The 13,218-nt window shown below is 36.2% G+C and overlaps 1 protein-coding gene across 1 annotated transcript in view; it reads left to right on the forward strand.

Annotated features, from left to right (window-relative positions):
* LOC128649929 (B-cell scaffold protein with ankyrin repeats-like) overlaps positions 1-13,218 on the forward strand; it is an 896,039-nt gene that overhangs the window by 147,265 nt on the left and 735,556 nt on the right. The window contains exon 3 of the mRNA XM_053703492.1: positions 3,898-4,009. Within this exon, the coding sequence (XP_053559467.1) occupies positions 3,940-4,009 (70 nt within the window). The 5' untranslated portion in view covers positions 3,898-3,939. The remainder of the gene's footprint in view (positions 1-3,897; positions 4,010-13,218) is intronic.

Below are 13,218 nucleotides of genomic sequence, written 5' to 3' on the forward strand. Positions count from 1 at the left end.
CAAATATCTATCTAAAAATACAATTAAATAAACTAAACTAAATTACAAAAACAAACAAACACTAAATTACAAAAAATAAAAAAAAGATTACAAGATTTTTAAGATAATTACACCTATTCTAAGCCCCCTAATAAAATAATAAACCCCCAAAATAAAAAAAATTCCCTACCCTATTCTAAATTAAAAATAGTTCAAAGCTCTTTTACCTTACCAGCCCTTAAAAGGGCCAATCAGCCAATCAGATTGAACTTGAATCTGATTGGCTGATTCAATCAGCCAATCAGATTTTTCTACCTTAATTCCGATTGGCTGATAGAATCCTATCAGCCAATCGGAATTCGACGGACGCCATCTTGGATGACGTCATTTAAAGGTACCTCATTCGTCGTTCAGTCGTCGGCCGGGATGGATGCTCCGCGTCGGTGGAGAGAAGATTCAAGATGCCGCTTGAAGGAAGATGCTGGTGGATGGATGAAGACTTTGCTGCCGCTTGGAGAAAAACATCGCCGTGATGAAGATTTCTTCTTTGCCGCTTGGATGGACATCGCCCGGATCGGATGAAGAGTTCTGCCCGGCGGGGTGAATACAAGGTAGGGAGATCTTCAGGGGGGTAGTGTTAGGTTTATTTAAGGGGGGTTTGGGTTAGATTAGGGGTATGTGAGTGGTGGGTTGTAATGTTTGGGGGTGGTATTGTGTTTTTTTTTTCAGGCAAAAGAGCAGTTTTCTTTGGGGCATGCCCCCACAAAAGGCCCTTTTAAGGGCTGGTAAGGTAAAAGAGCTTTGAACTATTTTTAATTTAGAATAGGGTAGGGATTTTTTTTTTATTTTGGGGGTTTATTATTTTATTAGGGGGCTTAGAATATGTGTAATTAGCTTAAAAATCTTGTAATCTTTTTTTTATTTTTTGTAATTTAGTGTTTGTTTTTTTTTGTAATTTAGTTTAGTTTATTTAATTGTATTTTTAGATAGATATTTGTAGTTTATTTAATTTATTGATAGTGTAGGTGTATTTGTAACTTAGGTTAGGATTTATTTTACAGGTAATTGGGTAATTATTTTAACTAGGTAGCTATTAAATAGTTCATAACTATTTAATAGCTATTATACCTAGTTGAAATAATTAACAATTTACCTGTAAAATAAATATAAACCCTAACATAGCTACAATGTAATTATTAATTATATTGTAGCTATCTTAGGGTTTATTTTATAGGTAAGTATTTAGATTTAAATAGGAATATTTTAATTAATAATATTAATATTAGATTTATTTTAATAAGAGTTTAGTTAGGGATGTTAGAGTTAGATAGGGTTATTATACTTTATATATATATAATATAATAACGATATTAACTATATTAACCCTAATATAATTAGGGTTAATATAGTTAATATATATAATATAATAACTATATTAACTATATTAACCCTAATATAATTAGGGTTAATATAGTTAATATAGCTGGCGGCGGTGTAGGGGGATTAGATTAGGGGTTAATACATTTATTATAGCTGGGGGCGGTGTAGGGGGATTAGATTAGGGGTTAATACATTTATTATAGCTGGCGGCGGTGTAGGGGGATTAGATTAGGGGTTAATACATTTATTATAGGTGGCCGCGGTGTAGGGGGATGTAGATTGTAGGCAAAAGAGCAGTTTACTTTGTGACAAAGCCCCGCCAAAAGCCCTTTTAAGGGCTGGCAAAAGAGCTGTTACTTTGGGGCAATGCCACGCAAAAGGCCCTTTTAAGGGCTGGTAATAGAGATAATTATTTTAGGGGGATTAGATTAGGGGTTAATAATATTAATATAGCTGGCGGCGGTATAGGGGGATTCGATTAGGGGTTAATAATTTTTATATAGGTGGCGGCAGTGTAAGGGGTCAGATTAGGGGATAGATAAGGTAGATGGCGGCGGTTTTAGGGGCTCACAGTAGGGGGTTAGTTTATGTAGATGGCGGCGGTTTAGGGGTTAAATATTTTATTAGGGATTGCGGCGGGGGATCGCGGTTGACAGGTAGATAGACATTGCGCATGCGTTAGGTGTTAGGTTTTATTTAGCAGATCGCGGTTGACAGTTAGATAGACATTGCGCATGCGTTAGGTGTTATTTTTATTTAGCAGCTAGTTTAGAGAGTTGTGGGGCTCCAATAGTCAGCGTAAGGCTTCTTATGGCTGCTTTTTGTGGCGAAGTGAAAATGGAGTAAGATTTCTCCATTTTCGCCACGTAAGTCCTTACGCTGTATATTGGATACCAAACTGCGCGGGTTTGGTATACCTGCCTATGGCCCAAAAAACTACGGGCGACGGCAGAAATATACGCGCGTAACTTCTAGGTTACGCCATATATAGGATACCAAACCCGCGCAAATATTGGCGTTGCCAGCTTTTGCGGGCGACGATTTTTATCGGATCGACCCCCAGGAATCTGGATCCTACAGAATTCACTACAACTTGCATTAGGGGTTATATCCCCCAACACACAATTTTCACAGTTAAAATCCAAGATAATAATAAAAATAAATGATAGAATATAGCAAAGTTTAATTGCTACGACTAATTAAAAATGTAGAGAAACATATATTTTGATTTTCTTTTTTTTTTCTTTTTTTTTTTATAGAATAGACTATAGATTCCCCTTATGCGACAAATTAGTTTTCCTTAAAGGGACACTGAACCCAATTTTTTTCTTTTGTGATTCAGAATGAGCATGCAATTTTAAGCAACTTTCTAATTTACTCATATTATCATTTTTTTCATTCTCTTTGTATCTTTATTTGAAAAGCAAAAATGTAAGTTTAGATGCCGGCCCATTTTTGGTGAACAACCTAGGTTGTTCTTGCTCATTGGTGGATAAATTCTCCCACCAATAAACAAGTGCTGTCCAGTGTACTGAATTAAAAAAGTGTCTGGCTCCTTAGCTTAGATGCCTTATTTTTCAAATAAAGATAGCAAGACAACGAAGAAAATTGATAATAGGAGTAAATTAGAAAGTTGCTTAAAATTGCATGCTCTATCTGAATCTTGGAAGAAAGAAATTGGGTTCTATGTCCCTTTAACCACCAAATATACATCATGTATGCAGAATTAAAGGTACAATTTACTCCAGAATTGTTATTGCTTAAAAAGATAATGCCGTTATTACCCATTCCCCGGTTTTACATAACCAACACGGTTATAGTAATACACTTTTTACCTCTGTGATTACTTTGTATCTAAGCCTCTGCAGACTGACACCTTTTTTAGTTCTTTTGACAGACTTACATTTTAGCCAATCAGTGCTGACTCATAGGTAACTGCAGGAGTGTGCACAATGTTATCTATATAACACACATGAACTAGCGCTGTCTAGCTGTGGAAAACTGCCAAAATGCAATGAGATAAGAAGTGGCCTTTAAGGGATTAGAAACTAGCATATGAGCCTATCTAGGTTTATCTTTCAACAAAGAATACCAAGAGAACAAAGCAAATTTGATGATAAAAGTAAACTGGAAAGTTGTTAAAAATTGCATGCCCTATCTGAATCTTGAAAGTTTAATTTTGACTACACTGTCCCTGTAAGAAAGAATGTCGATGAGTCCAGATGGCTCAGATATGCCTAGCTACACCATTTACTTATTACTTCCACTAACTATACAAGGAAAACTGCACAATTTTAAATATCTGCCTATCAGAAACACCACTTAAGGGCACACTGGCACTAGTATGCAAATTGCTTAGCGTGGATGCCAGCATCTCTCTTCTGTCTCTTAACTGGGTGCATTGTAAAATCATGTCACTACAAAAAGTGTAACAAGGTCCCTCTGAGAGGGCTATTGACAACTGGCTAAATTGTCTAATGTAAAATCCAGCCCTGCACAACATATTCTTGTTCTAACTTTGTTCATTTTTCATTTCAGGCTTTTAAGGTTTATAACTTAGAAGATCTTGATGTGGTATTGATGAAGTCACTGCAGAACAAGATATCTTCTTGTGAACTTAACCTTCATGAAATCCGTCAACATACAGACAGTAGGTATATCTTTAAACAACTGTAAATTGGCAATAATATGTTTTTTTCCTGCACAAATCTGCTATTTTATTAGCTTTAAAAAAACATTTCAAAAGCTGGCTTTTTCAATCATCACACTTCTGATATAATTACCATTTTCTTCTACATTTAGCAGTGAAAGGGGTCACTGCTGTCAGGGGCCTAGTGGGTCAGGGGGCCCGGGTCACATTAACTCGTTTCAGCCCTCATTTCCTGTAACTTGCAGGGAGTCTGGCAGAGCATGCAATTACAGGGGTGTGCTGAGTGCTGTGGAGCGGTCGCGCTATTGCAGGCAGAGTGAGGCCACACTATTAGAGGAGGCATATTCCCAGAGCTGCGCTAACACATGTGCTATTCAGCATCCATTTCCATTGTGTGCTGGGAACCTGGGACCCCTTTCTTTAATTGCAGCAGAGCACACTTCTGCAGAGCGCAGGGGGGTTCAGGCCGTGCTAACGCAGATGTGTTCCTCCCATCATTTTTCTTAAAGGGACACTAAACCCAATTTTTTTTTCTTTCATGATTCAGATAGAGCATGCAATTTTAAGCAACTTTCTAATTTACTCCTATTATCAATTTTTCTTCGTTCTCTTGCTATCTTTATTTGAAAAAGAAGGCATCTAAGCTAAGGAGCCAGCAAATTTTGGTTCAGAACCATGGGCAGCACTTGTTTATTGGTGCTGTCCAATCAGCAAGGACAACCCAGGTTGTTCACCAAAAATGGGCCGGCATCTAAACTTACATTCTTGCTTTTCAAATAAACATATCAAGAGAATGAAGAAAATTTGATAATAGGAGTAAATTAGAAAGTTGCTTAAAATCGCATGCTCTATCTGAATCACGAAAGAAAAAATTTGGGTTCAGTGTCTCTTTAAGGCATTGGGAGCTTGGGAAAAAAATTAGTTGTTTTTTTTTTCAATGGCGGCAGCCAGCAAAACCATGGGCTGAATTAGTTTATTGTACGGACTATTGGTGCTAGATAATATGTATCTTTTGAATATTAAATACATATTTCAACCCTCTATTACAATGTAATGTTAAAAAAAACATAGATTATATATATTTTATTATGGTTATATGCAAGATGCATTTCAGCAACTTTTTTTTTTCTTTTTTTTTTAAAGAGATAAAAAGACAAAAGTTAAACCTAAATTAGGTCAATTTGTGTTTCATGTTCCCATAATGGCTCAGTGGAAAAGTAGCTCCAGGCAGAAAGTGTTTTTAATCAAAACTTGTTGTGTAATGAATTGGCTGGGAAGTTAGTGGAATTAAATGGTTGGGAAATGCACGCTTTGAATAGTATGCTGAAAATAGCTACTGAACATATGTTCGCTTTTCTGTGCTTATGCAAAAGACATAGGTTTATAAGGTCAACAGTAATAATTAAATGTAATCATAGTGTTAGAATTTGAGTAACAAGTGTAAATACTGTCCATTCACTAAGTAAAAACAGAAGGAAATTGGCCATGCTTATATACATTTTCTAGAATAAGGAAACCACATGTTTTGGCTGTGAATTGATTAAGTAAACCATGAATGCATCAGTAATTTCAAGCAGTAATTACCACTAGATAGTTGTAGAGTTAAAAATACCAATGGCTTGATTAAATGCTTTCAACTAATAAAATGTGCTAATCATAAACTCACTGTGTTCATTGTGAGTTTTGCTGGTTAGTTTAGAGTAGTGTTTTTCAGGCCTGTTTTCTTAAAGAACACTTGAAGACCAGATATAAACAGTTTCCCTGCTTAGTTCAGCGGATACTGTTAGAACAACTAAAGGGCTATGAAAGTGATGCAGTATAGCTGTAAAAAGCTGACTAGAAAATATCACCTGAACGTCTCTATGTAAAAAAGAAAGATATTTTACCTCAAAAATTCCTCAGTAGCCACATCCCATTGTAAAGGACTTCTAAGCAGCAAATCAGTATGCCTGTCCTGGGACAGTGGAAGAAGCGAGCATTCGTGCACACTCATATTATTTCCCTATTCAGTGTAAGGAAGTTTACAATGAAATCTCATGAGAGTTAAGTGAAATCTCATGAGATCACAGTAAAAGAGTTCATGACCTCAGCACTGTTGATGCTGATTGGCTGCTGTTCATTTCTTTATATTTTATTTGTTTTTACCTGCAGCTGGGAGCAGCTGAATTATAACTTTTTACACAGAACTTACTCTGCTGAGCTGAGGAGATTGTGAGGTAAAATATCTTCCTCTTTTACATAGAGATGTTCAGGTGATATTTTCCTGTCAGCTTTTTACAGTTATACTGCAACAGTTTCAAGTGATTTAGCATATGAGTATTATGTCCCTTAAGCTACAGAAAAGCCCATGAATGGGTTGTAGGGGTAGCCCGGGCAGCCTATGGAAAATTGTATATTTGCCCTGACCTGTTCAAGTTGCAGGTGGGACAGCAGACAGGCCTCCCAGAAAATCCAGCAAGATCCAGGAGGGTTAGGAGGAATCTGAAAGCAAGTGAAAAAAGCTGTTGCCAAACACTTCCCTAAATTTTAACTGATCTATAAAAATATTACCAACTTAATAGGGCAATTACATTTAATGTATCACTACTACTTTTGATTATTATATGTACCTTAGAACTTACACTGAAGCTTGTGCCACCTAGTAGTCAAGATAATACTACTTTTGGCCTCTCAATAAATAAACTAAAAAAAATAGAATATCATTTACTAAAAATGCATTCAAAAGATGTATAAAACGTATAATGCAATGAACAACCTAAGACCTGTAAAGAACTGAGATGCCTCTGTGTTAATCTGCTTTAAATGTTTTTTAAAGTGCAACAGTTAAGTTACCCATCAGTGCAAGCTTTGAAGCAGAGAGACAGCCAATCTAATATGAGCCATCTTTTAACATTTATGAAATTAAAGATTTAGGTATTGTGCCCATTGCCTGTCCATTGCCTGTCCATTGCCTGTCCATTGCCTGTTAAAGCAGTGTTATTTTCAAAGCAACACAAAATGCACACAAGTTTGCAGAGATCAGCAAACACAAAATGCAACTAGATGATTGCTCTCCTTAAAAATACATTAACTTTCTGTCACCAACCTTGTAGAACAGCACTTTCACTAAGTCTTTCAGGCAAATATCAGGGTTGTCCGGACCATATATCTTATAAGCAGAGCCCTGTACCATTGGCTTTTAGGCAAGTAATAAGCCAATATGTTACAATTGTACTCAAATCCTGAGGACTGTTATTTCATTATTGCTACATATTCAAAAGCACATATACTCCACTGCAGCTTGAAAATACTTATTCTGTTACTTTAAGCTCAATGACAGCATAGTGAAATATCCCAGAAGCATAAAACTTTAAAGGGACACTCTACACCAGAATTTTTATTGTTTTAAAATATATGTAATCCCTTTATTACCCATTCCCTAGTTTTGCATAACCCAAACATTTATATAAATACACTTTTTACCTCTGTGATTATCTTGTATGTAGTTCTCTGAACACTGCCCCCTTTTTTTCAGTTCTTTTGACAGACATGCATTTTAGCCAATCAGTGCTGGCTCCTAGGAACTCCACGTGTGTGAGCACAGTGTTATCTATATGACACACATGAACTAACACCCTCTAGTGGTGAAAAAATGCCCTGAGAAGAGGTGGCCTTCAAGGGCTTAGAAATTAGCATATGAACCTCCTAGGTTTAGCTTTCAACTAAGAATACCAAGAGAACAAAGCAAAATTGGTGATAAAAGTCAATTGGATTTTGTTTTTAATTACATGCCCTATCAGAATCATGAAAGTTTATTTTGGACTAGACTCTCCCTTTAATTTAAAAATAGCTATAGGCAGGTGCTACTAGCAAAGCAGAAAAAAATATACTAGAATAAATATCATTACATATTTTCATTTTTTCCGCAAAATGAATTAATTCTGAAGATGGTATTGTTTCAGGCAATCCTTTTACTCAAATTATTACGTCTGTATTTCGTTTTCTAGATCTTCAACCTTAGCTGGTAAAAGTTTGTTCTCTTCAGACAATCTAGATACATTTTTTAACAGTATTTGATGTTGATCTTCCATATCAGAAATTATTTGTTCCATGATAAAGATACTGGACCTTATTTGTCTTAATTCTTGCATCACAGAATCTAATCCAAGTAGTCAAACTGTCAAATGATCTAATTGCAAGCAGATAGATTGTGGTTTATGTGTGATGACTCACTACCCAAAATAATCCAGCCTTTAACCCCTAGAGTTCCTCTTTGTCCTTGGTGAATTTCTAGGGTGTCTGCAGCTTTAAAGGGACATGCCACCCACATTTTTTCTTTTATGATTTAGAAAGAGAATGCAATTTTAAACATCTTTCTAATTTACTTATATTATCTAATTTGTTTTATTCTCTTGAAATTCTTTGATGAAAAGCATATCTAGATATGCTCACTAGTTAATGATTGGTTGCTGCACATAGAAGCCTCGTGTGATTGGCTCACCATGTGCATTGCTTTTTCTTCAAATAAGGATATTTAACAAATGAAGCAAAATAAATTATGGAAGTAAATTGTAATGTTGTTTAAATTTCTATTCTCTATATGAATAATGAAAGAAAGATTTTGGGTTTAGTGGCCCTTTAAGGCAGTCCCTTCTTCTAGGGTCTCTACCTTTTTCTTGCTGCTGGCACCCACATCATTTTACCAGGCTGGTTTATGACCTCCATGGACCAGTGAAAAATACCACACCTCTCTTTTTCCCATATGAAGCTACCAAGAGCAAGTCCAGGTGGTTGATGCCACCAAGGCAATAGAAGTAGGGTCACAGTGCATGGAAGCAAGGTGTGTTCACTCCAGGCTAGTCTTTAGTCCAGTCCAGAGCAGCCTTCCCCAACTGGAAGTCCCTATCCTGTGAATCAACATATTTCCTTTGCAAGTTTCTATATCTTGTAAACTCTGTAGGAACCAACACAAATCAACAAATCTTTTAAAAACATTAAGCAATACTAACAAATGGTTTAACTATTATTAACTGTATGCCTTTCAGTAGTAATATATATGAAAATAAAAGGGCAATAACAGCAACAACTAGACATGTGCAGCAGTGAAAAATTTGGTTCATACGAAACTTTTGGAACAAATATTCAGAAAAAATATTTTTTCTGAATATTCGTGTGCTGCACTATTTAGTATTTGTTTAGCTTAAAACTAAACAAATATTAAATATTATGGCATTTGTTTAATTACGATTGCCAATTTGTATTGAAAACACTGAAAACAAAATTAATATCCAAATGAATGCACTATCTATTAAGAAAACAAACACAGGCAAAATTCATCAGTATTCGTTTGATTCCTTTAATTTAGCTAGAGAGATGTACTAATCCCAACCCTTCTTCATAGAGCCCGGGCCATGCTAATTTATTTATTTATAAAAAAAATTAACAGGAAGGATACATTGAGATTTCTCTCGTTTTCAACTACTGTATGTTCTGGGTCCACAAAACATTGCATTGATACAATAGGGTACAATAAAACACAAAAACAATATTAATACATAATATATACAAAATTTAACATAGAACATGTAGGACATATTTAATCAACCATGATAGGTGCATTCTGTTTTGAGATATGTAGAGAGGGATCTCTTAAAGGATTTTAGGCTTGGGGAAGGTTTAAAAGTGTGCAGGAGGTCATTCCATAATTGTGGTGTTATGTAGGATCAAGCTGCTAATAAGAGGCATTAGTGAGGTAGATCCCTGAGCCTGCACTAAAGAACATCCTCATTTAACTCAGACCCCGGGATTCACCACGCTAAGCCTCCTATTAGCGCGTCTCCATGAATAATGGTTGGGATTAGATGAGAGGAGGCCCAAAACATGTTTGGCACATAGTGCTGACCACAACCTAGGATCTTTGCTGGGCTAAGTTTTGGTTTTATAGCTTTTTCTCTGTTTTTAACAATGAATTGTGAAAGTTTTTCTATTTTTCTATTTTTAGTATGACTTTGTGCTGCATTGGGACTGGAAATATGGGATTACACAGTATACATATTATTGTGAGTGTAACTGTACTGTACAATATATTTTTATGCGTTTTGTGCTACTTTTTTGTCTCGTGTAACAGTTAACCTGAGCTGTGAATTCGCACTAACATGATGCTCATTAAAGGGACCGTCTACTCCAGAATGTTTATTGTTTAAAAAGATAGATAATACCTTTATTACCCATTCCCCAATTTTGCATAACCAACATGGTTATATTAATATACTTTTTACCTCTGTGATTACCTTATATATAAGCCTCTGCAGACTGCCCCCGTTATTTCAGTTCTTTGACAGACTTGCTTTTTAGCCAATCAGTCCCATCTCATTATTATTATTATTATTATTCTTTATTTATAAAGCGCCAACAGATTCCGCAGCGCTGCCCATGGGTACAAGGATAACAATACAATGGACAAACAATACGATAAGACAAATACAGGGGGAATTGAGGGCCCTATTCCTGTGGGAACTTACAATCTAGATGGGTATGAGTAACATCACTAGCTTTGAAAAACTGTCAAAAACTGTCAAATGCATTCAGATAAGAGGTGGCCTTCAAAGGTTTAGAAATTAGCATATATGCCTATCTAAGTTTAACTTTCAACTAAGAATACCAAGTTGTTTATAATTACATACCCTATCTGAATCACAAAACTTTAATTTTTGACTAGCAAACACATTTATTATAAACAATAAGTGCAATAATAAGCACTTTTGCAAAAATATCAGGGACACTATTGAGAGATTGAGAATATATGTGAGAGAGTTAGGGTGTATGGAACTCTGAATGCTGGAACAGATACATAGAACAAATGAAAGTCTTTTAGAAAGTTTTACTGAAAAGTAAAAGAACAGTTGGTAGTTCACATTGAAGATCACAGGAAAGGCCTTATGCAAATCCCTAAAGTCCTTTAGCAGTAACAAAGTCCAATAGACACTGGTTTCTAAATTGAGCAGCAAAAGATGAGATGACACAGAATACCTGATAGGTACAGCAGACCCAGCTGATTTAACAAAGGCTGACACTGGTATGGTAGACACAGGATACTCAGCAGGCACAGGATGCCCAGAGGGTACTGTTGGTGAGACTGTCACAGGATACCAGATAGGTACAGCAGGCACAGTATCAAGAACAAGATGAGCTTACACCAGTATCAGGTTATACTGCTTGACTTGACATGAACCAGGTAAGCATACGTAGGTGCAAGTTAAGCATGCATAGTCTCAGGAGCAAGGTGAGCATACACAGGAACCAGGTAAGTATATTTTTGTTTCAGGAGTAAGGTGAGCATACACAAGTATCAGGTGAGTATGCTTTGGTCTCAGGAGCAAGGTGAGCATACACAGGAACCAGGTAAGTATGTTTTTGTTTCAGGAGTAAGGTGAGCATACACAGGTATCAGGTGAGTATGCTTTGGTCTCAGGAGCAAGGTGAGCATACACAGATAGCAGATAAGTATGCTTACGTTTTCAGGAACTAGGTGAACAAACACAGGTATCAGGTGAGTATGCTTTGATCTCAGGAGCAAGGTGAGCATACATAGGTATCAGTAAAGTATGCTTTAGTTTTCATGATCAAGGTGAGCATACACAGATATCAGTAAAGTATGCTTTAGTTTTCATGATCAAGGTGAGCATACACAGGTATTAGGTAAGTATGCTTTAGTTTCAAGACCATGGTAAGCATACACAGGTATCCGATAACTTATAAGTATGTTTTGGTCTCAGGGGCAAGGTGAGCATACACAGGAACCAGGTAAGTATATTTTGGTCTCAGGAGCAAGTTATGAGTGATGGGTTTGGTGAGTTTTTATATGAACTCCCGCACCTGAGTCCTCCAGGTGGGAGTTCCTATAATTGGGACATGGCCCCTTTAAATTTAGGCAGCACGTGGCCGCACGCTCTTAGAGAGCTGCAACTGCAGCTGAAGACAGGCAGAGGTCTTGGCGTCCCTCCATGTGGGATAATAAGAATTTATATATCCTACAATTCCAAATCTTGGCACAATATTTACAATGGCATTTTGTGGTTGGCAATATAGCCAGATATGCAAACACATTCTAGTAACTAACCACTGTTGCATCTTAGATGGTTCTTAAAGTGAATGTAAATTTTGATGCTAAAGTGCCCGGTTTTTAAAACTTTGATTAAAAACAGGGGCACTTTAATTCATCAATATTTTCATTTCACTCCTGTTGTGAAAATAAACTTACTTTTTAATCTTCACAGCAGCTCCAGCTTCCTCCACCTTTTTCAAAGCCTCTTCCTGGGTCTAAAATGAGGTATCTGGCTTCCTCCAATCACAGCAGTGAATCAGACACTGAATCCCCCGGGGGGGAATCTGTGATTGGAGGATGACCTATCAATCATTTCTGACATCAGAAATGGCTTGTGAGACCGGAGGAAGCAGCAGCTGCTGTGAAGATTAAAAGGTAAGTTTTTTGTCACAACAGGAGTGAAATGTAAATTTTGATGAATTAAAGTGCCCCTGATTTTAATCAAAGTTTTAAAAACCGGGCACTTAAACATCAAAATTTACATTCACTTTAAGCCTCTTAAACAAAAATAAATATAGAATAGACTCCTTATATTAACTTTATAACTTGACCCGATTATGTAATCACGTCTGTTCTTTTTTCCTCACTTTACTCACATATATCTGCAAGTCTTTGAGGTCTCCATACTGTACTGTTACAATTGTAAAATGCTATATACATGAACCATGCTATACAAATGAAAACACATACATGGATATATACAGACTTACATTCATTCATGCACCCACGAAGAAAAACAATAAGAGAAATAAGAAGGCATTTACTATGTATCCTTCCTTAAAGGGACATTAAACCCAATTTTTTTCTTTCTTTCATGATTTAGAAAGATTATGTCATTTTAAACAACTTTCTAATTTACTTCTATTATCTAATTTGCTTCATTCCCTTGATATCCTTTGCTGAAAAGCATATCTAGATAGGCTCTTTAGCTGCTGATTGGTGGCTGCACATAGATGCCTCCTGTGATTGGCTCACCCATGTGCATTGCTATTTCTTCAACAAATTATATCTTAATAATGAAGCAAATTAGATAATAAAAGTAGATTGGGATGTTGTTTAAAGGGACAGTCTACACCAGAATTTTTATTGTTTTAAAAGATAGATAATCCCTTTATTACCCATTTCC

This window comes from Bombina bombina, chromosome 2 (genome assembly GCF_027579735.1).
Source record: "Bombina bombina isolate aBomBom1 chromosome 2, aBomBom1.pri, whole genome shotgun sequence".
NCBI classification, from domain to species: Eukaryota; Metazoa; Chordata; class Amphibia; order Anura; family Bombinatoridae; genus Bombina; species Bombina bombina.